At 31.2% G+C, this 26,951-nt stretch overlaps 1 protein-coding gene and 1 long non-coding RNA gene across 3 annotated transcripts in view; one reads left to right on the forward strand and one right to left on the reverse strand.

The window, feature by feature from the left end:
- The window catches only part of LOC127730259 (uncharacterized), a 191,592-nt gene that overhangs the window by 120,300 nt on the left and 44,341 nt on the right, over positions 1-26,951 (forward strand). The window lies entirely within an intron of this gene.
- LOC127730246 (TBC1 domain family member 5-like) overlaps positions 10,449-26,951 on the reverse strand; it is a 46,335-nt gene continuing 29,832 nt past the window's right edge. For both annotated transcript variants that reach the window (XM_052238546.1, XM_052238545.1), the window contains 7 exons: positions 26,751-26,857; positions 26,033-26,105; positions 24,830-25,021; positions 23,296-23,558; positions 21,973-22,072; positions 19,661-19,740; positions 10,449-16,815 (listed from right to left, as the gene is read on the reverse strand). In XM_052238546.1, coding sequence (XP_052094506.1) covers positions 16,252-16,815; positions 19,661-19,740; positions 21,973-22,072; positions 23,296-23,558; positions 24,830-25,021; positions 26,033-26,105; positions 26,751-26,857 — 1,379 coding nt within the window. In that variant the 3' untranslated portion in view covers positions 10,449-16,251. The remainder of the gene's footprint in view (positions 16,816-19,660; positions 19,741-21,972; positions 22,073-23,295; positions 23,559-24,829; positions 25,022-26,032; positions 26,106-26,750; positions 26,858-26,951) is intronic.

Here is a 26,951-nt window from a genome sequence, read left to right on the forward strand (position 1 = left end):
TTCTAATGTTGCGATATTTGTCTCTCCCAAGTCACGAACCTGTAATTTAGTGGTTAAATAAATTACAAAATAAATTGATTAAGAAGTGGACGTAATTAAAACAAATTTAAGAAACTTTAATTTGTTTATAGAACATTTTCTTTAAAAAAATATCAATGTGTTTATCTTTCTAAAGAATGTTTAATAACGTTGTCTTATAAATATTCCCCAGCTATAATTGATAAATGTGTCAGCTTAGAAGGCATAAAAATAATTATACATACTTTTTGAAACTAATAGATTTGAACAATTAAGATTTAAATAATTCTTCCTTTATCATGCATATATCATTGTTCGATAAAACTTAGATCAAAGAAAGCTAACGTACTGAGTAACCAAGGATTAATTTTTTGTATAGTAAGACTTACTAAACAAATCCTTGGAGTAACAAAATATTCATTACACTGCAGTAATAGATTTTGGGAATAAACCATACAGAAACAGGCTGACTGATGCTATAGATAAAGGAAAGAGATAGAATAGGAAAAAATGTACCATAATTATAGGGATATGGAAAATCTATGTTCCAAGCTGAGGGTAACTGAGATATACTAGCTAGTTTTGGGTGCAATCCCTTCAAAACCCAAAATCTTGACCAAATCTAGGGGTTTGCCACGTGGTCAAAAGACCATTGGAAGGGATAATATGTGTAGGTTCGAAAATTAGAATACCGTTTTTAGAAAATAAGATGTTTTTCTTCTGATAATCTGCTGTTGGCGTCTTGCACAACAAGATCAGTAGAAGTGGCAGGTGTTTTATTTCAACACCTGGTGCTACCACTAATACTACGTTTAACAGTGAGTGAAAATAAATACACTAAGAAATATTATCTGTTGCACGTATCCCAAAAATTAGAAAAACTTAATTAAATTTAAAAAACACTTGACCTTTTAGGCTCTCATTGATACGGTATGTATTTACCTACACCTCAAATTCTTGTCAGTTGGAAAACATCTGCAATGTATTGTCCGAAGCGTATACATGATACTCAGATCTCTTTTGACTGATATACACAAGCGAAAAAGATTAGGTGCAAAATTCATTATGAAGTCATACTTGCAAAAACACCGCTTGAGAAAATAGTTTTAAAAATAGCAATCAGTTAGGAGTCTACTCGTGGTCATTGAACTTTTTCTGTCAGTTCAATGGAGCACTGACCTATATTTGTTGGCACTCAGTTACCAAGAAAAAACCAATGATACATGAAGGGTCAATATACTGTTTCTCACGGTGACTGAAAGAGCACACGAACTAATCAAAGAAACATTGAACTGTTAACACTATTAAACATTAATATTGCCGAACTAAACATTCATAATTGACCACTAACGGCCTAACTTAACTTATTGATCAATAATCAGCGGAAGACAACTCATTTTCATATTTTTTCACATAATCGCCCGGTTCCTGCAGGTAGATCTTCTGGGATTGACTGCTCCACAGGCTTATATGCAAAACAGATGATCTTTGATTTTTTTAAAATAAAATGCTACATAGATTTTTTTTCATGTACATATCATGTATGTAGTTACGTGAAATTGTGATTTAATGGGGGAAAAGAGCCTCATGCCACAAAGAATAAAAAGTTATGAAACTCTGAAGTGAACACTACTTTTTATCTCGACTGGCCCAAAGGGCCAAGTGAGATTTTTTCATCACTTGTCCGTCGTCGTCGTCGTCTGTTAACTTTTACAAAAATCTTCTCCTCTGATACTACTGCATGGGCCAAATTTAACCAAACTTGGCCACAATCATCATTGGGGTATCTAATTTCAAAAATGTGTCCGATGACTCCGCCTGCCAACCAAGATGGCCGACATGACTAAAAATAGAACATAGGAGTAAAATGCGAGTTTTGTCTATTATTTTGAAAACCGTTATAAGTAGAGAAAATCTGACAGGAGCTAAAATGTTCAGAATGTTGAGCTCTGTCAGACGACTTCTTATATGAGTTGTTGCCCTTTAATTACAAATTTTAATCTTCGTTTTCATGTTTGCCTATTATCTTGAAAACTATAATAGATAGAGAGAAACTTTAAATTGCAAAAATGATCAGTAAGACAAGTTCTGCTAATAAGTCTAATGGTCAGTCGATGGTCAGTCGACTCCTTATTAGAGTTATTACCAATTTTTGCGTGTTTGCCTTATATCTTAAAAGTTATTATAGATAGATAGAAACTTAAATAAGCAAAAATGACCAGCAAGACAAAATCTACAACTAAGACATTATGGAGGAAATCGTCAGACGGCTCCTTATTGGAGCTATTGCCCTTAAATGACGATTTTCACCATTTATTTTGCGTTTTGCCTTAAATAATAATAATTATAAAGGATAGATAGACACTTTAAATCACAAAAATGATCAGCAAGTCAAGGTCTACTAACAAGTCAAATTTTGCCGATATAGTCAGTAGACTTTCACTCTTTATAGGAGTGATTGCCCTTAAATGAGGAATCTTTTACCCTCTTTTGTGTCACAAGTTTGAGCAAAAACTAAAGAAGATAGAGAGAAACTGAACAGACTAAATGATCAGCAATGCAAGATCAACAAAACAGAGATTTTTGTCCTGAATTCTATTCTCACCTACAATGTTGGAGAGTGTCCTTTATTAAATATGCACATAGACCAAGGTGAGCGACACAGGCTCTTTAGAGCCTCTAGTTTCTATTTTCTGTTTGCTGTTTTACTAGTCCGCACTACATCCAGTAAAAATGATATCCGTCCACTTTCCTGGTTTGTTGTCCCAAAAAATACAATGTATGCAACATCTTTAAAAAATCTAAATAGATGTTTCCATTCAGCATAAAATTTTAATCAATCAGAAAGAATTGAGTCCAGAAAAAAAAATGAGAAAAAATGGACTATTTTATTTCACTCCATGAAACTGGAATTGTAATACAAGACTGGTACCTTCAATGCATGGTATGAATATGAGTAATACCAAAGCTACACGCTATAGATAAAGATGGACAAACGCATGGGTGGGTAGTAACGTCGTCATGTCGACGAGCATTTGGTTCAGTGGTTTAAGGTAGATTAACTCTAAACCGCCATCTTGGATTGTAATATAACAGTTCACAACCGGTCTAGTTCTTTGCTTGAATCTGCTTATTTTTAGAGAGATAAGAAATTAAGTTGAAGATTGTTTATTTGAATAAAGAAAATTAAGTGACGTATTGCACTAAGTAGACTGTTTTACGAAATACTAAATATTTGCATTTGTTTGAATCAAATGTTCATCTTAGCAATTTAAGGGGAGATAACTCAAATAGTAAAAGTTTTGTTAAAGGAATGATACGGAAATTTCATTTTTTACTCGTAGCTAGAAAACAAGTTCGGTCAGGACACCATTTTTTCCTTTTGTTTTCTTAAAGCATATTATCAAACATATCTTCTCATATTTCATTTCAAAATTCTATCTCATAGATTTCTTTTTATTCACCAAAAAAGTGTTTTTTTCATGAATAATCTATGTAAATTTGGGCAATTTTGCACGACTTGTAGCTTGAAAAATAGCACGGTGATCCATACTTTCTTATCATATTTTTTTAAAAAGCATGGTAAAATCAGAAAATTCTATATGAGGAAATATATACCGATGATCCAACTGAAGATGGACTTTTGAGTTGAAACAATATCAATCTATTGCCTCTCCAGATATACGTTGCAAAACATAGCAGCTAGTCACAAAATTATTCTTGTTTTATATTTTTTCTATATATCTGTTTTATTTTGAACCAGATTATGTCTCTGATGGGTAAAGGGAGATGTGGGTTCTATGATACAGTTAACCAACTACACAACTAACCAAACGATATCCAGAGGGCACCATCCAGTCTTCGACAAAAGACATGTGCAGATGTCAATACAATAATAATGTCAAGCTCTTAATCGCCCCGAATGTTTAACGTTGTGAATGAATTAAACAGAGAGACAATAAAAAACAACTACAAGACTAAAGTGCATGAGTCTCCCTCACAGAATCCTTATTTCGTGAATTTCTAACAAAAAAAAATGAAAGTTTTTGTGACTCGTCGGTGGTGTCCGCATCTAAACAGTTTACAGCCTAAAAAATATCATTAAGCTGAAGAGCAATGAAAAACAATTATGCCATAAAGTTGTGCCTTGGGATAGAAAAAAAACCCTAGTTAGTTTACGGTTATCTTACAGAACATTACCGCATAAATGACAGGAGTGTTGACTACTAGGCTGTTGATACCTCGTGACGAAACGTCCGAGAGCAAAAACCTATCAGCCAGTGATTTTTGTATTAGTTATTTATGGCGCAACTAGCTTTCATGCAGTTAATGTGATTACTCTCAGATCGATCCTTTGTGTCTTTAGTGTTTATTGTTGAAGGCTATACGTCGACCTATAATTGCTAAAATCTACGTCATTTGGTATCGGGTGGATAGTTGTCTTACTGGCAATCACATCACATCTCCGAGGCTTATTTTATAGTCCTATGTAATTTCTTAGGTTGTGTTTTTTTTAAAATTCCAAATGAACAATATAAGAAGATTATCATTGAAACGCATTAAAATATTATCCTCGTTCGTTTCTTTATGCATTCATATTCTATAATGTTATATCTAAACAACTTATTTTCACGAGCGATTTATTCTCGACAGTAATAAATCAACGCAAATATGTGAAATTTAGATTTACTCTTATAGGAACAAAACAAAATGGTGTAAATGTGATAAACGCGAAAAAAGGATCCGCGAAAATAAGTTTGCTTATAGCATTTCAATGGCTGTATAACTATAACGTATGTTTTTTTCACCACTACTATTCATTCAGAAACGACAAAAATCACAAAACTAAACCATGTCGAACATGAACCAAACTATGACACTATTGAACCAAACAATGACACTGAATTTTCAGTAACCTTAAATCACATGCAAAAGTAGCTATTTTTCAGAATAATTAACGGCAACTGTATATTATAACGAAATAGGATGTAACCGACTGTAAAATAATCTTGTTTTTTATGCCTGCGATACTCAGATCTGTACTTTGTGTCTTTTGTGTTTTGGTAAGGGTTTTCAAGTGCTTTGTATCGATCTGATGAGTGAAAACTCATTTCAACTAATTTTTATAGCTTGTTCGTATGTTGTACTGTCCCAGGTTAGGGGACACATTTTTAACCCCGCCACATTCTGTATTTGCTTGTCTCAAGTCAGCAGCCTGTAATTCAGTGATTGTCGTTTGTTGCTGTATATTACATTTGTTTTTCGTTTATTGTTTTGTACTTAAATCAGGCTCTTAGTTGTCTGGTTTGGATGGTTTTACAATTGTCATTTCGGGGCCTTTTATAGCTTACTTTGTGGTATGGGTTTTGTTCATTGTTGAAGGCCTTGCGGTGACCTATAGTTGTTAAGTTCTATTTCTTTTGGTCTCTGGTGCCACCGTGGAGAGTTGTTTTATAGTAGGCAACTTTTAGAATTGACATACACAAGCATTATTCTGCGTAAAATGTAACCTTATGATACAAATTCGAATTTGCTAACATACTAGCTATATAAACAAATATGATTACCAGCTTGAATGCATCTTCAGAAATTCCATTAGCAAAAAAATCAGAATGTTTATGTTGTGTCATTATTTGTCATTTAAAACACTTAACACAACCTGGGATTAGGTTCCCGGAGAGATTTTCTCGAGTACGGCCAAATCAGAAAATCGCTCCGGACTCAGAAACCCAGAAGGGATTCAACGCAATCATGCCAAACTATACCAAGTCATGACAAAATCACTGGACTAACCGGTCCTCAATATGACAATGTTACTACCCTTGAAACTAACTGTGACTAATTTCTATTCTGTATTTCTTCTGAGAAGCAAACTTCTTGTTTTATATAAGGCACCGAGACAGGCATTAATGAGACCACCAAGTCGGTTCATGAACACGAGGAGCGACGGCATATGGAGTTAGGGAACAACCATTTAACTTCAAGGGGGGGGGGGGATGTGTTAAGATTTTTTGTTCGAAATTATTTTTTTGTGCAAAGCGCGAACATTTGTTTTTAGTTTATTTCAAAATTTAACACTATAAGGTATGGGGAAAATCTGGATTTAGAATATTTTTTTTTTGTCATCTGCTTGACTGCAATATTTTTTTTCATCAAATTGGGGATCAGAATACCATACCCTCCCCCTCTTTTGAAGTTAAATGGTCGTTCCCTTAGTGGATCTAAAATGCGAGTACAAGGACGAACGGAAATGGAATGGATCAGATTGGTATTGTTGTTTGATTATGGTCCATTAACGCAAATTAAGAGCGAATTTTTAACTGCAACTGGACAAAGAGAACTTGTCTGGAGGGAGGGAAGGGTTGGGGGACAGACATTTTTCATTGCAACATACCCTTCTGAAGTTAAAACAATTATAACACCGTTCTTCTTAATCTTTTCGTCCCCGAGGGTATCACCAGCCCAGTAGTCAGCACTTCGGTGTTGACATGAATATCAATTATATGGTCACTTTTATAAATTATCTGTTACAAAACTTTGAATTTTTCGGAAAAGTAAGGATTTTCTTATCCCAGGAATAGATTACCATAGCCGTATTTGGCACAACTTTTTGGAATTTTGGGTCCTCAATGCTCTTCAACTTTGTACTTGTTTGGCTTTATAACTATTTTGATCTGAGCGTCACTGGTGAGTCTTTTGTAGACGAAACGCGCGTCAATTATAATCCTGGTACCTTTGATAATTATTCTATTGTGACTGTGCTAATATAGACAAGCATGTATCATAATTCAAAATAAACTCAAAGATTAATGGAATTCATTACTTTATTTAGTTGAAAAACGATATTGATAAACAGTTCTCACATCTCTCCTTAAGGCCTCTTCTGAACATACGAAGATCCTTATTGTGTAGTCTAACCTACATAAACTACACAAAACATCCGTCAAATATCGTTTCACTTCGGTTTCTAGTAAGTGTTCCACAACTAATCCATTTATGTCCTTTTAATAACTGGTTCCTTATAAAAATAAGGGTTTGCGGTAGGATTGCAAATGAGACAACTATCCACCAGGGATCGACGGAAATGTCAACAATTTGGAGCTCACCTTACGGCATCCAGCAATGAGAAAACCCCATACCAAATAGTAAGCTATAAAAGACATAAAAAATCATTTTTACATTTTTGACAGGCTAAAAAATCATGGATGCCATGTTTGTAAACAATCTGATTAAACCTCTGACCTATATTAACTCGCGTGCTCGTATATATAAGGATAACGAAATTAGAGATCTTTGATATTTTAATTAGATTGGTTTGTAAAATGTATGAGACAAGACAGTACAACACTGTAAAACGGCGTTCAGATCCTAAACACAATTTTAAACACATTTTTTTGCGCTTTATTTACACGTTTAGGTTAAACATGTCTCAGTTCTAGTTCATTTTTGGGTTGACTTTGGATTGTGTTATGCTTAGAAATTAGTGTTTTAGTTCTAAACAATTTAATTCTGAAACACATTTAAAAGTGTTTATATTCAAGACATGTGTACATTTAATGTGCTTAATTAGAAATGTGTTTAGATATTAAACATAATCATAAACAACGTTTAGAACTACACATGTAACACAAGTGTTTATTTTCTTTGTTTTTAGTGCATGCATCTTAAATACTTTTGTTGTCATCTGTGTGGTAATCCCTTATCTCTAGTTGCTCTAGTTCAGTTCCATCGTATGTATGCTTAAATGACCGTCTTTTCATCTAATCCATTATTATTATCCAATCCCTATAGATGAAGTTAAATATTAATTCCAGATGTAGCTATTACCTTAACAAGAGCCATAACTGGTATTAAGATTGTTGCCCAGTGGAAAATATTTCATGCATATTCAGGGCGATGTATTACAAGATCCATCAAATAGGACACCAAAAATATTCTACATGTTCAGCTCCTTCAAGATGTCTTCAACAGCACAAAATAAGGTCAGAAAAACACTCTCAAGAATGAAAATTATAATGATCATGAAAAAAATAATGTCCAGTGGCAAATATTACATACATTTTCAGGACAATAACAGGTACAGTGATGATCATCTTTGTCTTTTGATTTTTATGAGGCGCTAATTTAGAAAAAAATATTGTATTTTAGGAGAGTCTATAATAAATCAAGACCTCAATCATTCGAATTTCAGGATATCCTGAAATATTTCAAGACCTTCATAATTCGATTTTAGGCCATCTTGATAAATTTCAAGTCCTCTATAATTCGATTTCAGTATATATTGAATACTTTCAGGACCTCCACAATACAACTTCAGGATATCCTTAAATCGATTTTTTAGAAATCGAATTATGGAGGTCCTGAAATAGCTCATCTAAAATTGAAATATGGAGGTCATGAAATATTTTATGAGGTTCTCAATGATTTATGGATATCCTCCATTAGCAGAGATATTTTCAAGCAGTAGCTACAACACCAAAAACTTATCAAAATGTATTCCTTTTATTACAGCACGAAGCTTCAAATTCTTCATGAAATTAAATTAGTTTTCAAGAGATTTTTGAGTTTAAAGTTATCTAAACAGCCTGTTGTTATATATTACTCCTTTTTATTTTGACATCCAGTAAAAATCAAGATACACTACAAAATCTGTAGAAAAGTCAAAGCAAATCTGTGTTTTTCATGAAAATGTTCCATACATATAATTTTACTGTGTTTTTTATGGCAATGTTCTTTACATATAATTTTACTGTATTTTTCATGGCAATGTTCTTTACATATAAATTCACTGTATTTTTCATGGCAATGTTCTTTACATATAATTTTACTGTGTTTTTCAAGGCAATATTCTTTACATATAATTTTACTGTATTTTTCATGGCAATGTTCTTAACATATAATTTTAATGTATTTTTCATGGCAATGTTCTTAACATATAATTTTATTGTGTTTTCATGGTAATGTTCTTTACATATAATTTTACTGTGTTTTTCATGGCAATGTTCTTTACATATAATTTTACTGTATTTTTCATGGCAAGGTTCTTTACATATATTTTTACTATCAATATAAAGGAGCTCCCTGTTGGTATCAATATTTTTTTTGTTAGCTGTAACACTAAATAGGTAAACTCTAGTGCTGAGGATGTCAGCTTCTGAAGACATTAAGTCTAGCTATACAAGAATGCACACACTTACTTCATAGATGTCTTGTCTGCATTATTGATCATGATTACATTTTATGTTGAAAGTCTTTACAATCAAGGTTTGACTACAGATATCACATTAACTTAACATTGCTTTATCAAAATTTGATCTTTGGCAATTCATAATTTTACTATAACAACTTAAATTATGAATTGCAAAAGACAAAATTTTAATATGACAACTTAATCAAGATCCATAAAAATAAAGCCACGGGGATATAAACCTAGTCAGATGGATTTGCAAGCCTTACAATAATCCCAAACAACAAATAAGCTTGACCTACTGCTTATAGTATCTGAGAAACAGACTTGTACTTTGACCTATAATTGTTTACTTTTTACACATTGTGACTTGGATGGAGAGTTGTCTCATTGGAACTCATACCACATCTTCTTATTTCTATTGAAAAGAGGAAATTAATATTGACCAGTGAACCATGAAAGATCACATGAACCTCTTCAAACCTACATTGTACACCTTAAAATCATTCCATACACCAAATATAGTTGACCTACTGCTTATAATATCTGAGAAAAAGACCTCATCACCAAAAATTAACATTGACCAATGAACCATGAAAATGAGGTCAAGGTCAGATGAACAATGCCAGACAGACATGTACACCTTGCAAATATTCCATACACCAAATACACATTGTGTGTGTGTGTATAACCTGCAGCATATAGTATCAGAGAAATGGACCTAATCACATAAACTTAACATTGACCAATAAACCATGAAAATGAGGTCAATATCAGATGAACCCTGTCAGACATTCAAAACTGAAACATCACTGTATACAAGGTTAAGAAATGACTTTGTTTTTGTTATATAAAAATGTCTGGTTAGATATATCCTGAAGTTGTGATTTGAAACTGAAAAGTAAAGTATGTATCGGGTATTAACTTATCAACTTATGATTGATTGATTGATTTTTGGTTGCTTAACATCCAGTGGCAATTATTTCAACTGATGACAGCATTTTACTATCAGTTAACTTTGTCATATAACTGTCCACGGCTTTGTGTTTTAAAGTGTTCCTTTTGTTTATCTGTATGTCAGTCCACTTGCTTTTGATTTACGTATTGTGTGAATTATCCTTGGCATTCTGAATTTCTTTCCCCTTCAACATAGTTGGGTGGTTTAATATTTTTTTTACTGGTATGCCCTCAATTTTCAGGTACACATTGGATTTCTTTACACATCTCATGACAGAAAGCACTATTATGACTGATGACTCTTTATTATCAACAATTAATAATAATTAAAGTATAAACTGACACAGAACAGCATAGATTCAGGAATTTGCAATAGGAATTTTATAAATATCCTTGCAGCACCTTTTCTTGTATTGCACAGTTTTTTTTATATCATGGTTCATGAACAGATTTTTTTGTCTATTATTAAGTAACACAGAGCAAAAAAAAAATATCCTTGTGCAAAAGAAAACCAATTTGGGATTATCAATTGAAGGGGGAATCAAGAAGCAAAAAAGAAAAATAAGTTGGAAATAAAAGAACACAAGAAAATATTTTAAAAAAGGATCAAGATTGCTTTGCCATAGGTTAAAGTCTGTTGCAGCTTTCTAACTGTGGAATACAGTCACATGGTGTGTGTATACTATAATAGGCTGAATATAGTCAAAGTCCGATATCTCTAGCAAAAATTGTCAAATCAAAATGACTGTACAGTATAATCAACTTCACATGATGACAAACAATCCTACAAAGTATGAAAGCTTTCAGGCAAAAGATCTCAGAAGAGATATGTGCATAAAGTGTCCATGTGTTAAAAAAAAAAGTAAAATAAACTCTTGTCTAACAAATCGAGAAAGTACAAGTCCCATCACAAGGTGTAATGTGGTACAAAAGTTAATATAACCTGCAAAGTCGCATAACTCCATCAAGAATAGTCAAATCATACAGTATGGTTAACTAAACTTGAAGACAAACAATTCTACCAAGTATGAAAGCTTTGTGTCATATAATATCAGAGGACTTGCATTCAAACATAAGGTGTTGCAAATGTCTCCAAAAATAGTCAAAAGTCCACAAGAATTGTCAAATAAAAATGTCAGTAATATGTATTAAATTCTACAACAAACAATCCCCCAATTCTGAAGCATTGGGCTCCTTGAGGAGTTGAGTGCACAAGATGTCACTGCATTTCAATAGTAAAAAAAAAAGAAGTAGAAATCCCATAACTACCAGGAAAATTGTCAAATCTAAATGACAGTATAGTATGGTTAACTTCACATACTGAAAAACAATCCTACCAAGTATAGAAGCTTTCTGTCAAATGGTCCCAGAAAAGTTGCATTCACAAGGTAACATTGTATTACAATAGTAATAAAAAAATCTTTAAAGTCCCATAACTCTTGCTAGAAAGGTCATATCAAAATGCCAGTATAACATGGTTAACTGAACATGATGGCAAAAATCCTACAAAGGATAAAACGATGTCAAACAGTTTCAGAGGAGTTGCATTCATAAGGTGTCCTTATTTTACAATTGACAACATATGGTCAAAGTTGCATAACTCCTGCAAGAATTGTCAACTCATAATGATGTTATAGTGATGATCAATTGACAAAATTCTACCAGATATGAGGCTTTTGGGCAAATGATCTTGATTTTTTTTATACTTATAATGAAATTTACTTTATTTTTCTCTAAACATTTTTTAGAAAAATATCTATTTTTCATGTTGTACTTATATTTACTATTTTCATTAAGCAAACTAAAAAAATTGACCCAGACAAAGATACTTATTACTAGTAATAGAACAAAAGTTATATTATAAATCCACAATAATTATCCATAATGTTGTCACACTAATCAATTAATAATAAATCTGAAGAAAACAAATATTTAGATACATTTGGTTTTTTTTTTAACAAAACAAAAATAAGGAAAAGTCGTTGTTTAAAGAAGAAAAAGTGAAGTTCATGTATAATACACATTTATAAATATATGTATTAAAATGAAATATTGACTATAGTTATCCCCTATTTAAATTTGTTTTCTTGTGACAAAGAAATATGCATGTTTTTTTTTAAAGTTTTACAACATGCTTATGATAATTTTGAAAGACTTAAATTTAAATTAAAAAATAACTATTAAAATCATTCCATATCCAACATTGAATAAATGAAAAAAAAAACAACCCCAAGTTGATGTGTTTTTAAGATTTGAATGCCCTGCTGTGAAAAAAATCAATCAAGGAATCAAGTGCTATGCTTAACAGTATAGCAAAAATACAGTTTTTTTGAAATATTATTATAAATGATAAAAATATAGGCTAAGCTTTGAATAATTGATTCCCAATACATAGGAGGATTGTTGTAATGACTAATCAATTAAAAATCTTCACAAAATTCTAATGAAGACTAATAAGACTTTTTCGAGGTATGCATCTAAATTGGCAACTTATGTTGCTCAATCATGAAATGTAGATCGTAGTGACCCAAATATTAACTAAGAAATTTTATATGAAAAAGGATTGTGGTAATGTTTGATAGAAATGAACAACACAAAACTTTAGGAAAAGTGCAAAATGAGTAAAATTCTTCAAACCTTTTAAAATTATGTTAAATTTATTGGTAAATGAATAGGATGATGTAATCTGGACACTTTAGTGCAGAAATGTTACTTGTGATGTCATTTATGATATTGTTTAAACAATGTAAAATGATATAATGGGCTGGTGAGAAATGAATCTAAAATACAAATATTCAAAAAATCATTCAGGCTTGACATGCCAATGTGACTCAAAATGTTGTAAAATTGAGATATATTTATAAAGAGGACTACATTGTTTCACTGATAAACAGTAATAGATTAACAAGATATCAAAAAGCAAAATAAACAATGTGAAAAGCAGAAAGATCGACATATTTTAAACAACAAACTTATTCTTGAAGGTGAATAAAAAATACAATTTTTTTTTTAAATGTTAGAGGTAGTATATTATGAAATTTATAGCTTATAAGTTATGTTCTTTGATTCATGCTAAAATATGTGCAAGTCCAAGGCCAATGAAATATTGCTAAACATCCATCTTCGCTAACAGCATCTTGAAATGGAAGAAGGATTTTGCACAAGGACACTTAAATATCGTAAAATACATTAGGAGCCTTAAAAAATAAATATTCGTTCTTAAACAAGAAAAGAAAAAAAGTACAGTACAATACTGACCTAATACTTTATAAATGACTGAATGTTTTCACAATTGTTGCTTGAAAAATTATTTTAAAACCAGATGTCTCTGTATGCCATAATATTATTCACCAAAATACATATGTGAAAAGTTATCATCTATAACCCAACAATAGTCTCTTTAGCAATTCATGTAATTCATGATGGCATTATTTTACAATGTACCAGGATATTAAAATAGTAAAATACCATTGAAAAAACACCTTGAACATCTTAAATATGAAACAAAAGAAGCTCAACACAGAAATTCTGAATACAGTGACCAAAATATTTCAGAATTAATTTAAACTTCCTTCAGAAGAAGATTTTTCAACACTTTAAAAGGTTTTGTGAAATTTAACCCAAAGTCACTCAAGCATAAAATGTATGTCATGGACTTACAGTAGACTAAATGATGTACAATGTAAAAGAATCGCAGTAATGAAATATAAATGATCTACTGTTATAGGTTTTTGACTGCTTGATTAGTTGTAGAATATCATTGATAACAAGTTGCTCCTTAGCATCATCACATGGGTTCTCACTAGCGCGATTCCATGAGTCCTGGACTCATGAAAATCTGCCTAGACTCATCATTTTCAAAACTGGTGAGCCAAAGATGCATTCAGATTGTAAATTGTTGCACATATATTGTCATCAAAAGTTTTAAAATAATCTAAATGTGATGTCATTTCTTTGCTCTCTTTTGTCATTGAGAATGAAATAAATAAATTGTACATCAATAAAATTTCATTTTCTCACTGTTGGACTCGCCATGGCCAAAAATGTTAAGTCCCTGGACTGGTCTTCAATAATCTTTTGTGAGAACCCTGATCACAACACATAGTAGGTTTCTGGTGTAACATACTGCAACACAGAGTTAGAACAGATCAGTAGACATACAAGGATAAATCTACATGTATGATAAAAACATTTGGAGAGAGTACAAAAATCATAAAAGGTTTTTCAAAACTAAAATTAGGGAAATGAAATAGATCAATGTACAAACAATAAAAGCTGAATTAATGAACTAAAAGATTTTACTAGTAATGACCTTTCTGCCATATACTATTAATGAGCAATTATCTGATGGACATGGGAACAATATCACTAAGTTATTAATTCACAAAATTCACACGACTATACACATAAGATTCTAAATAAATAATATTCAGGAAATAGACTATTAAATAAAATATCTAACAAATCAATACATTATTATTTGGTAAACCATTATCTACAAGTAACAGAATAAAACAAGATTTTTACCCATAAAACACACAATATATATACATGTATACTATATACTGATGGCACATAGTGAATAGCCTTAGCTGACAAGAAATTCTAGGATTAATCAACTACAAAGCAGTATTCAAGTAAAGAGCATACAAATACATGAGTGTATTATTACAATTTGCTTCAACTCTTATTACCATGAATTTATCATGCATTCCTTAAGAAATTATCAGAAACAAACTTCAACAGAGAACTTTTTACAATATAAATTCTCAAAATAAACCATCTTTACATAATAAAAAAAAACCCTATTCTAATTATTTTAAAAATTAAATTGCTTTACAATGCAATGCAATGGATTGGGGAGATTAATTGCTCTAAGATTGGGTATGAATATGAAGCTAGAATTTTGAGCACCCAAAACCTTCATATTCTTGCACCTTTCAATAAATAAATCTATTCACATGCATACTACTAGACAAATGTTTTATTTTCTATTTGGCTGATTTTATATCAATTTGACAATTAATGTTTCTGCAGAAAAAGAACAATTCCTTGTTACAAGAAAATGTATCTGCTTTACTGACAAACTCTTTATGTTGAAATGTTAATATCCAAGTGGAATTTTACTGGATGTTTAGAAAGTAAAAATCTATCAACCCTAGTGTAAATTCACAACTCAATCATATCTTTGAGAAGTTGTCATTTTCTTGAATTCTTATTGAGAAATTTGAAAATATAACATTTGTACTTGTGCTTGTAAAAGGACTAACAATCTGCTTCAAAAAATCAAAATCCCCTAAATCTGTGACTAGTATTAACACTGGATTTTTGTAAGGAGGTTAGGTAAAGGACTGTTTCAACAAATTCACTTTGAAAGGGCAAAACTAGTATTTTTCAAAATTATCTTCTTTTAAAATGTATAAAACAATTTTTATAACAAAAATTTAAATTCAATTTACCTTTTGCCTGGAATTTGAGCATTAGAAGTGTATAAATGACTGTTTATTTTCCCTTCTGACACTGATATTGTGGTGAAACTTCACATGGGAGACAACTCATTATGTATTTTGCTTGTATAATGTATAGTACATGTCAGTAATACTGTTAAAAATAAACCAAATAGTTGAATACATGTTTTCAGTGCAACCTAATAATGAAACAATATGTCCATTTCAAGTTTTGGTGGGATGTTTAAGAATCTTTTTTTTTATCATAATCTAACATGTTTGTCATTTTGTAGGTTTACACCATGTCAGTATTTTAAGGTTTGTTTTTCTTTTTGATCTAATACATCAAATGTAAAAAAAATAATACACTCCTGGCATAAAATGAAATACACTGCTATAATGGGGAAGTAAGCAAATGGCTGATGACATAAGGGTTACTATAATTGTTTTTTATTTAAAAAATTTCAGAAATTTCCTGATTATATGATTGATTGTTGGTTACTTTTAACGTCAACTGTCAATTATTTCTTGCATGTTCTGGACAATCCTAATATAAGTTATAAACATTTAGTATTAAAACAGTACATACAGTTGCAGATAAAGAACATTTTGACTTAGTTAAGAAACTTTGACTGCATTATTCTAAGCACTATCTCCTGAATCAGAATAAAAAGGGTTCATATTTTGTTCATTTGTATTTACAAGTGGGTGAGAAAAATTTTCATCTTCCTCTGAATCTGAGCAGTCAAAAGGATTGAGACTATCTTTTTCTGTTTTACTTGACTGTACAATAGGATGTGTTATATTTTCAATGTTTTCCCCTCTGTTAGTGTTATTTTTCTTGCCTTTTTTTCCTTCATATTGAAGAGCTTTGCTCATTTTTGGTTCAGCTCTATACTTGTGTGTCTCTGTGTAGTCATTCAGTTCATAATTTGTTTCTGGTATTCTAGAATTTGCTACAAAGTCATTTGTGGGCGAATCTGCCACTTCTGAATTTTCTTCACTACTCATGTAAAACATTTTGCCACCTTTTTTAACTTCAGGTCTTTTTTCTTCAATTTCCTTTTGGTTAATGGGTTGATCAACTGAAGAATCAGTTTCTGGTGATGATGAATCTTGTGAAGAAATCTGTGAAGTTTTTAAAACTGTATCATCATCAACAAGATTCTGTGAAAACTTGAGAGTTCCTTTAAGTAAATCTCTCACCTGAAAAATATAGATGGTTGTGATAAAAGTTGATTCAACTCCTGGTGTTTTAATTCATTGAGGCAGCTTTATATATATTTAAGTTATCAAAAACATAGACAAATTCTACCAGTACTTTTAGCTACTTTGACAATGTATATCCTGAAATACTTAGGAGCTTCAGTTTATATGCCACATCTAATTTTAAACATGATTTTCCTGAACATTTTCTATTAAATGTATTTAAAAAATATGTCCAAGAAATATTTTAGCCAAATTACATGAAATTTTCACCACTGAAAGGTGATTTATTTTAAGTTTATTGTTCTGATATATCATTGCTCAACATTTAAAAAATATATGGTAAATTCTCATAAATTGGTTGATATAGTAAATAGTAAAATGCCCTTGGAGAAAATCTTTCAGGAAGATACCATTAGGCCCCTCTGTAATAAAAATTGGAAAATTTTAAAAATTGAAAAGGAGCTTACTTTCACAAATCCCAAAAAACCAATATGAATATTGAATAATTTGATCTAAGCATGCTCAATTTGGTGCCAAAATTTTTATTTTACAGCTAAAGTTCCATAACTCTTGCATGACAAATTGGAAAATTTTCAAAATCCAAACGTAGCTTTTTTACACATCACATGGTAAAGCATACTCAAATGAAGATTGATATCAAATTCAAGAAGGCTCCGATTTGGAGTTCATGAGACAAATGTGTGAAAAATTTCATTCATAGCCATTATGTGTTAGTATATATAAGGAACAGTATTCAATAAACAGGTAATTGTTGAGTGATGAATCTGAAAATGCACCTCACTGTAAAGCATGCTCACATGGAGGTTGATAGAAAATTTCAGGAAGTTCTGATTTGTAGTTCCTGAAACAAGAGGCTCTCAAGAGCCTGAATCGCTCACCTGTAATTTTTTGCTTAAATCTTTTATCAATGATTATTTTTGCTTTTCAATATATATTAATGAATGGCTTAAAACTTCCATTGAAATGTTCTTTGTATCTGTCATATTTTCTTCAAAATCAAAGAAATGCATTTTACCCCTATGTTTCATTTTAGCCATAGTGGCTATGTTTCTTGACGTACAAGAAAATAAAATACAAGATTTATACTAGAAACTCTGAAACTCATTCAGCCCAAGTTTGGCTGAAATTGATTCAGCAGTTTCAAAGGAGAAGATTTTTTAAAGTAAGCAAACTAAATTTTATTTAGGGGCCAGCTGAGGACCACCTCCAGGTGCGGGATTTTCTCGCTGCATTGAAGACCCATTGGTGGCCTTCGGCTGTTGTCTGCTCTTTGGTCAAGTTGTTGTATCTTTGACATATTCCCCATATCCATTCTCAATTTTAAATGAACAAATTGTGAAAAATTGATTTTAAAGGGCAATAACTCCTTAAGGGGACAATTGACAATTTTGGTCATATGAACTTATTTGTAGATCTTACTTTGCTGAACGTTTTTGCTGTTTACAGTTTATCTTTATCATTAATAATATTCAAGATAATAACCAAAATCTGCAAAATTTCCTTAATATTACCAATTTAGTGGCAGCAATCCAACAATGGGTTGTTAGATTCATCTGAAAATTTCAGGGCTGACAGAGCTTGGTCTAATAAACATTTTTACCTACATCAGATAAGCTCTAAATGCTTTGGTTTTTGAGATATAAGCCAAAAATTGCATTTTACCCCTACGTTCTATTTTGAGTCATGGCGGCCATGTTTTTTTAAGAAACAGAAAATAAAACACAAACTTTATTCTAGATACCCTTAGAATCATTCAGCTTAAGTTTGGTTGGAATTGGTTCAGCAGTTTCAGAGAAAAAGATTTTTTAGTTAGAAAGAAGTTAGAAAACATGATAAACAAATTGTGTAAAATTGTCCTTGAAGGGCAATAACTCCTTAAGGGGTCAATTGACAATTTTGATCATACAAAACTTATTTGTAGATCTTACCTTGCTGAACATTTTTGCTGTTCACAGTTTATCTTTATCATTAAAAATATTTAAGATAATAACCAAAAACTGCAAAATTTCCTTAAAATTACCAATTTAGTGGCAGCAACCTAACAATGGGTTATCAGATTCAACTAAAAATTTCAGGGCTGATAGAACTTCACCTAATGAACACTTTAACCCCATGTCAGATTTGCTCTAAATGATTTGGTTTTTGAGATATAAGCCAAAAACTGCATTTTACCCCTATGTTCTATTTTTAACCATGGCGGCCATGTTATTTGACGAAAAAGTAAATAAAACACAAACTTTATTCTAGATACCCTAAACATCATTCAGCTTAAGTTTGGTTGGAATTGGTTCTGTAGTTTCTGAGGAGAAGATGTTTGAAATAGTTTACAATTAAAAACGGACGACGACGGACGCCAAGTGATGGCAAAAGTTCACAGTTCCTTCAGAATGGTAAGCTAAAAAGTGTGACAATATTTTTTGGGATAGACAGTTGGTCTTACAAAAACACAGATGGATGGACGAAAATAAACCAGTAAATCCCCTTCCTTTTAAGCAGGGATAAGATTTTGCAATCTTTTTTTGGGAACTGCAATATCTAAGGGCCTTATTTAGTTGTAGGGTGTTCTAGGTAGCTTCAGTTGAAACATTCCTGTATATAAAAATAAAAATAAGGAGATGGGGTATGATTGCCAATGAGACAACTATCCACGAGAGTTCAGTATACAATTTAGCTTTTCACTTCAACAGCTTCATTTCAAATATTACTCTGTTCATTTGAAAAATTAGAAATCTTGGTTAACTAAATTAATAAATATTATTGTCCTTGATTGTAGGAATATATATGAACTTATATTGAACACAAATATTATACAAAAAATTACCTGTTTAATTCCAGCTATTGCAATAAGAATTTCATCCTCATTTTGTAAGTTTTGTTGTAATAGTTCTGACTGCAGACGATCTGTAATTATATGTCAAACAAAAACTAATCATATATGTCAAAAAATTACCATAAATCTTTGTGGATAAATATTATATTTTTGCTATCAAAATAACTATTGTTGGAAATATGAGTCCTATATAGTATAGTTATGTCTGCAATATCAACAAAAAAACCTGTTTGAAATTTCTTTAGCCTTTGCCACTGTTTCAATGACATTTAACGCACATTTCACTTAATAGTGGATAAAAAAGCCAAAACATAAAAAAAAATCAATAATAATTCACTCCCTTGCTATTTTCAATCAAGAATTATTGAGTTGTTATATTATTCCTGGCTTCAATAAAATTCAAACTTAAATTGCTGTTAATATTAATTTGTTATATTTCAGAATATGTAAAACAAATATATAGCAGTACATGTATTTAACATTTATCAATTTCATAATGCCTATCAAATATAAAAATTTGCCAAAGGACATAAAGCTAGCAACAGCCAATCAATCAATCAATCAAATCTAAATAAAACAGAAAAAAAACCCAACAATAGTGTCTACCAAATTATGAGCACAATTTGTCTATAATATAGCTTCTTGTTTCAAATTCCAATATGGAACACATATTGCATTGTCATGAGATATTCATGGTTGTGTATTTCATCACCATAATTCGTTTTAGACATTTGTGATTTAAAAATATCATTCAGTCAATATTTCACTGCTCTTTTATCTTACAAATACTGTATCTGCATGTTTTTGGGATTTTAATGCTTAACCTTTGTTTGCTGAGGTTAAATTGGAACATTAAACGATACGAGGACATTCACATCAATATTGTTGATTTGAACAAATTGTTTACACAAGGGATATTTTTGCACATTTTTTTAACAGTATTTCTTCACAGATGTTGATGATACCCTGTTATTTTTTTACTGTAGTTTTATGATTGTGAAATTTTATCAGACAACACATGATAGAGTTTGTAGGAAGACTGCACTATATTTATAAGTGATTTAATTGATTCCTTTACCCCTTTATCTTGGGTTGGGAACCCCACCTTTAAAAAATGGCTGGATCTGCCCCTGCTTTTACATATGTTTTTTATTACAGTTGTCCATAATATCAAAGGGTATCACTTATATTTCAAATTTGGTCTGTTTCGATTTCGTGAAAGGTGTGAGTTGTTAAGTTCATCATAACAGAACTTCCAGTTATGGTCAAAGTGAAGAACCAGAATAAAAGAACTGTATCTTAGATATATAAACAAGAGTGCGCATTCTAAAATGTCTTGCCTACTTTACTTATTCATGATTGAATGCTGAAGTCTGCAATATTAAGGTTTTACTACAAGTATCAATTAAACTTGACATTATCAATGATCCATTTAAATGAGGTCAAGGTCAGATGAACCCTGCCAGATAAAGGCAACAGTATACCGATGTTCGAAACTCATAAATCGATAGAGATAAAAACAAATCCGGGTTACAAACTAAAACTGAGGGTAACACATCAAATATAAGAGAACAACGACACAACAAAAACACAACATTAAAATGTAACACACACAGAAACGAACTATAATATAACAACGGCCATTTTCCTGACTTGGTACAGGACATTTTAAGAAAAAAATGGTGGGTTGAACCTGGTTTTGTGGCATGCCAAACCTCACGCTTTTATGGCAACGTCAAACACAACACCAAAACGACAACATCACATGACAGGACCACAATACAAATAAATGGGAGAACATATAGGACAAAGAAACACACGAATAATTAACAAAAGGTACTAGGCTTAAAATTCAATACGCCAGACGTGCGTCTCATCCACACAAGACCAACCAGTGATGCTCAGATGAAAAAAGTTTGAAAGCCAAAACAAGTACAAAGCTGAAGAGCACCGAGGCCAAAACTTCCAAAAAGTTGCGCCTAACACGGCCAGGGTTTTCTGCCTGGGACAGAGATGTACACCTTACAATACGGTATGGGTTTTGATCATAGTTGAAGGCCATACAGTGATCAATAGTTGCTTACATCTACACCATTTGGTCTCTGGTGGATAGTTCTCTCATTGGAAATCATACTTTATCTTCTTATTTTGATATTCAAACTTAACATGGAGATTAACACCACTCCTTCCTTTCTCTGCAGCTTTAAATCCAAAGATTCATAGTTCCATAATCCTTCAGATTCATAGTTTCATTATTTTTTACTTTTCACAACATATGTTTTTCCCAGTTTAAAATTCTTTACCTATATGTATATCTAATTTTTGTGATGCATAATCACACATGGATTCTTTTTCTGACATCTGGTTTTGTAAAATACCAATCTGAAATTCATATTCTTTTTCCTGAAAGTATAAATAGTAATTCTTTTCATTTCAAAAGTGTACTTAAAAATATCAATTGGAAGATATAAAAAAAAACAAGAATGCACACCTTTTCCTGCTTAGCATAACCTGACTTATAAATCAAACTGCATGTATTGACTAACAGGAAGCATGTGTCCCACAGATTCGAGAAGTGCAGAATGTTACAATTTATTACAGTCAAGCTGCTGACCAGAAATGATGTCATTCTGTTCAATAGTTTATGAGAAAAATATGTTTTTTCATTCACCATATTGAAAATTCAAAGTATGAGTAAACATGAATTATTTATCTGACAGACACCAAGAGTGCATACACACTTCAACTTATCACTGTCAAGCTGCTACCCAAATATGTTTAGTAGTTCATGGGAAAAATTTAACAAACTATTAGTTGGATGAACAATAGACAAACAGACAGAAAGACAGATAGACAGACAAGGTAATAGCAAGAAACTTATTTTGGAATCATAAATTTTACTCTAAAAATATTATTTGAAACAGATTATTTCCCTTGTCAGGCAGGAGAACTGCTTCACTGCAATAATGCTCAATGATGAATAAACAATTAGGTGTTTTTAATCCCTGTTGATTTAAAGAAATATTTGGATTGTATTAATTTAGAAATTATCAATGGTCTTTTGCCTTCCAACATATTTGTAATCCAATCTGATTATAAAGATGTAAATATTTGTAAATTTTAGTAACACATAGTTTTCCATTCACTTCTCACCATTGCTTTGCACTGCAGCAAATCAGTATAAATACCAGTATAATTCCCAACAAGGGAAATAACTTATATTCAACTATAATTTTCAAATCAGACTTTTGGCAATGAGCTTCGAGAAAGGACTGTATAGCTCCACTCCTAGAATGGGGGTATAAAACTTATTTCATTAAGAAATGCATTATCATTATGCACCTAAGTATTTGAAAACTATACAATTTTGTCTGTTCTAGCTAACATATCTGATAACACTAGTTCTCTTTGCTGATTTGTGTAAATCACAATGTACAAGGTTAGAGTGTTTCCCTCTTATTCTTCTTATACTGATATCTGGTTTATATCAATTATTCCATTTATCAATAGCATATATCAGGGGAGGTATTATTTAACCTCTCACTTCCGTTTCTGCTTTCATACTTTTAAATAGCACAACACACAATGATTTTAATTTGTGATACAATTTTGTAAACCATCCTTACCTTATTGACTTTCTTTCCTTTTCCTTTTGGACTAGGCAAGGTTGCAAATTTTGACATGCTGCCAGCCCCATCATCAGAATTTGGACTGAGCCCAGATGTTTGCCGAACAGAAGGTTCCATTCTTGCCATAGCAGCTGCTGCATTACCAGAAGTTTCTATCCTGGTTGTAGAAGGTGTTGAATTTCCAGATTTGAAATAACCATCTTCCATCTGTGACAAACTTGCTGAAGATCCTCTCTTCTGTTTTGGGTACTGTGGAGTTCCTGGAGAAGTGCACACAATTTTTATTCATTCAAAAATAATCTACTTTGAATTAGTATTCATTCAAATATGTGAAAAGAAACATACATAAAATGTTGCACAAGTGTTTCCTGTATGTGGTCCTGACATTTGATATTATTTTTCTAAATCCCATTATTGGTTATAATTTAAACAGAGGGAAACCATGCTATGGCAAATATATCAAAAACTTAATGATATTCTATGAAATTATTTTCATTATCCGTGCTAATTCAAACAAGTAAAGATATGGGTACCTTTTTTCTTCAATTTTTCATAAAATAGTAATTAAACTGGTTGATATGCAGATATGTATCCAGTTTACTTGACATCCTCAGATTTAAAATTAATTTTGCAAAAATTGTCTAAGCTGGCCAAATCACAGAATTTTGTTTATCTAAAAATAAGCCTATAATTCTGGTGTATTTAAATATATGTTTAAGAATAAATTAAGATATCTCATGTATTAATTCTTGGATTTGTCTTGTTAAAAAATTAAAACACATATGAAACAGAATAAGAACATTAAACAAGATGTCTGACTCTCAGATGTTCAGTTTAATATGTGTCTTTTATTTTTTTTTCCATCATTACTTTTAACACTTTACTTCAAGTTGTAAATTTGAACCAAAGACAAATTGTTTAATCCCTACATTAGGAGAATATTTTCTGCAATAATGGACAAAAATATTGAGATCTATTAAGACATTAAAAAATAATCTTGTTCTAGAGAGTACCAGCTGAAGTTTATCCTATAAACATGCAGTTAGATATGTTAGTATCAAAATTTTATACTCCTGTTATTTCTGTGTATCATTTTAGTTAATACTGTATGGTGAGACAATCGACATATATATTGTTTCATTTGCTAGTGTGTGTTGTTGCATCTTTGTCCTACTAAACTTCTAAATATATTCATGTATAGTAGACCATATCTTTTATCTCTTTGTGATGTATTATAAATACAAAGTTCTTGAAAAGTGATGTTCTGAAGGTTTTGACCACCATAATTTTGCAAAGGACTGACACAATTTTGGTATTTTGCAATAGAAATAATAATAAGTACCAGAAAATTTTCTTCAAGGACCACCAGGGAAAGAAAGATTTCGAGAACTCTGAAATTATATAAAATATGAAATCGTGGTGATTTTGGCAGATTTCAACAAAAACTTGAAAACTTGCTTTTCCTTGAATAAAGGCAGTTTTATACCTTTTTTTTGTAGCACAAAATAAAGAAAATGATCCACTTTTTTACCTGGAGATATGTCAGTCTGAAGGTTCATTGGAACACTAGTGGACTTGTACATTTTCTGCTTGTCAGACGATACAATTAATGTCTTTGGTCGGGAACCAGACATTCTCCTACTGAAACTTGACCAGCTGGTTGTCATGGAAGGTTTGTTAGTGGTATTAGTGGTGACAATGGAAGAATTAGAAGCAGGTATAGCTAGAATATAATTAGCATTAGCATAGTGTGGCATTATCTACAACTAGCTCTATATATATATATATAGTAATGTCTAAATAGTTGCTGAACCTCTGTTACTCATATAATAAAAACAAATTTGATGATAAAAAAAAAATAGGTATAACATTTTGTTCATAAATTGAAGAAAATTTCTGTATGAAGAGCTTATTACAAAAAAAAAGCCAAATAATTTAAGACCCTCTTTAACAAATACTAATATAAGACAAAGTTTTTAAATTTAGGAAATACAAAGAACTTCATAATATCATATTATGCATGCAATCATCCTATGTAGTTACGACAAACTGGTTTTATAACTGATGTTGAATTTGCTTACAAGAATACAAACTTTTGATAAAAAACATTAACTAAAAGTCCAAGCTCCTATGAATTGAATAAATGGTGAAAAGTTTGCACAGCATAAGCATGTCCAAACTTTTTCTCATGTTTAAAGGCGTTTCAACTGAAAATTGTGGTAAGAGATGGAGATCTGTTGAAAAAATTACTATAATGACTAAAATTCCATGTCTTGAATGAATGATAAATAAACGTTCCTAAACAATTTAAAATGGTGAAAAGTTTCAAGGTTGTGGTTAAAAAATTAATCAAAATAGTAAAATCTCTTCCCCTTTTCCATCACCTTGCACCATGTGAAAGGCAATAATACTAACCTCTCATCAAACCAATAGCCAGTTTGGCATTTCGTGCAACTGTATAAAAATGCACCTTTTTTGTTATCCTCAAGTATTTAAACACCTTCAGTGAAAATTATAAAATTCCATCCAATATAATGTGACCACAACTTTTATGTCCTATAAAAGTAAGCTGATTTATATGGGTCACTTATATTTAATAATTCTTTCAGTAAAGCTGATAACGAGTTTTTTACAAAGCTATATGCAAGTGATATCTGATATATCTGCGGGTGTGATTTTATAAGCTGATATATAGTTCCTGAAGTTCTATACAATGCAACCAAGAAATACATACGTTTGTTCCGAACAGATGCAGTCTTGACTATATTCACATTTTGGTATGTATAGTTTGGTGGTCTTGGATGACTCTAAAACATAAAATATGTACTAATCAAACAAAAATGTAAATTCAATTCTCAGCTTTTTATCAAAGCATCTGATTAATGAACACTTGATATAAGAATAATAAGATGTGGTATGAATGCCAATGAGACAACTATCCACCAAAGTTCAAATGAAGTGGATGTAAGCAATCAAAGGCAACCTAACAGCCTTCAACAATGAGAAAAATACAGATATGAAGATTATCTGTACCAATCTTTATGAACAAATCAATGATGATTTTTTTTAAATTAGAAAAACATACAGCAAAAAATGACTTTTTTTTTCTAAAATCATGAAAATTTTATAAAAATGAATTATTTCCAAAGAATTGTTAAACAAATTTAGAGCATACTTACGTAAACAAGATATTCCAAATGCTTTTCCAAAAACCTGCTTGCATTTATCTTTTGAAACAAAAAAGTAAAGTATGTCCAAGAAACAAAAAATTTGAGTAAATGTCTAAAATTTCCACCCCATTTATCTTGAAGGTATATTTTTTTTACATTCATTTGACTAGGTGAAAAATAGCTTGTATGCTTTTTTTGTCAAAAATTCACAATGGGATCAAAACTGTATCTTATGCCCTTAAGAACACAATGTAAAAATGATTAATTGTTATACATTCATACATTAGGGTCTCTCAGGTATCTAGCCTTTTCTATCAAGTAATGAACATCACCAACAGGAGGATATCTCATTAAACAATTTAGGCATTGTGGGTAATCACTTGCAAGCACTGAAACAGAAATAAAATATTGTTGAAAAAATACTTTTCATTAATAAATTTTTATATTAGTTATGTTCTTTTATGTTTAAATTTAGTGTATTTT

This window comes from Mytilus californianus, unplaced genomic scaffold (genome assembly GCF_021869535.1).
Source record: "Mytilus californianus isolate M0D057914Y unplaced genomic scaffold, xbMytCali1.0.p SCAF_2, whole genome shotgun sequence".
Taxonomy (NCBI): domain Eukaryota; kingdom Metazoa; phylum Mollusca; class Bivalvia; order Mytilida; family Mytilidae; genus Mytilus; species Mytilus californianus.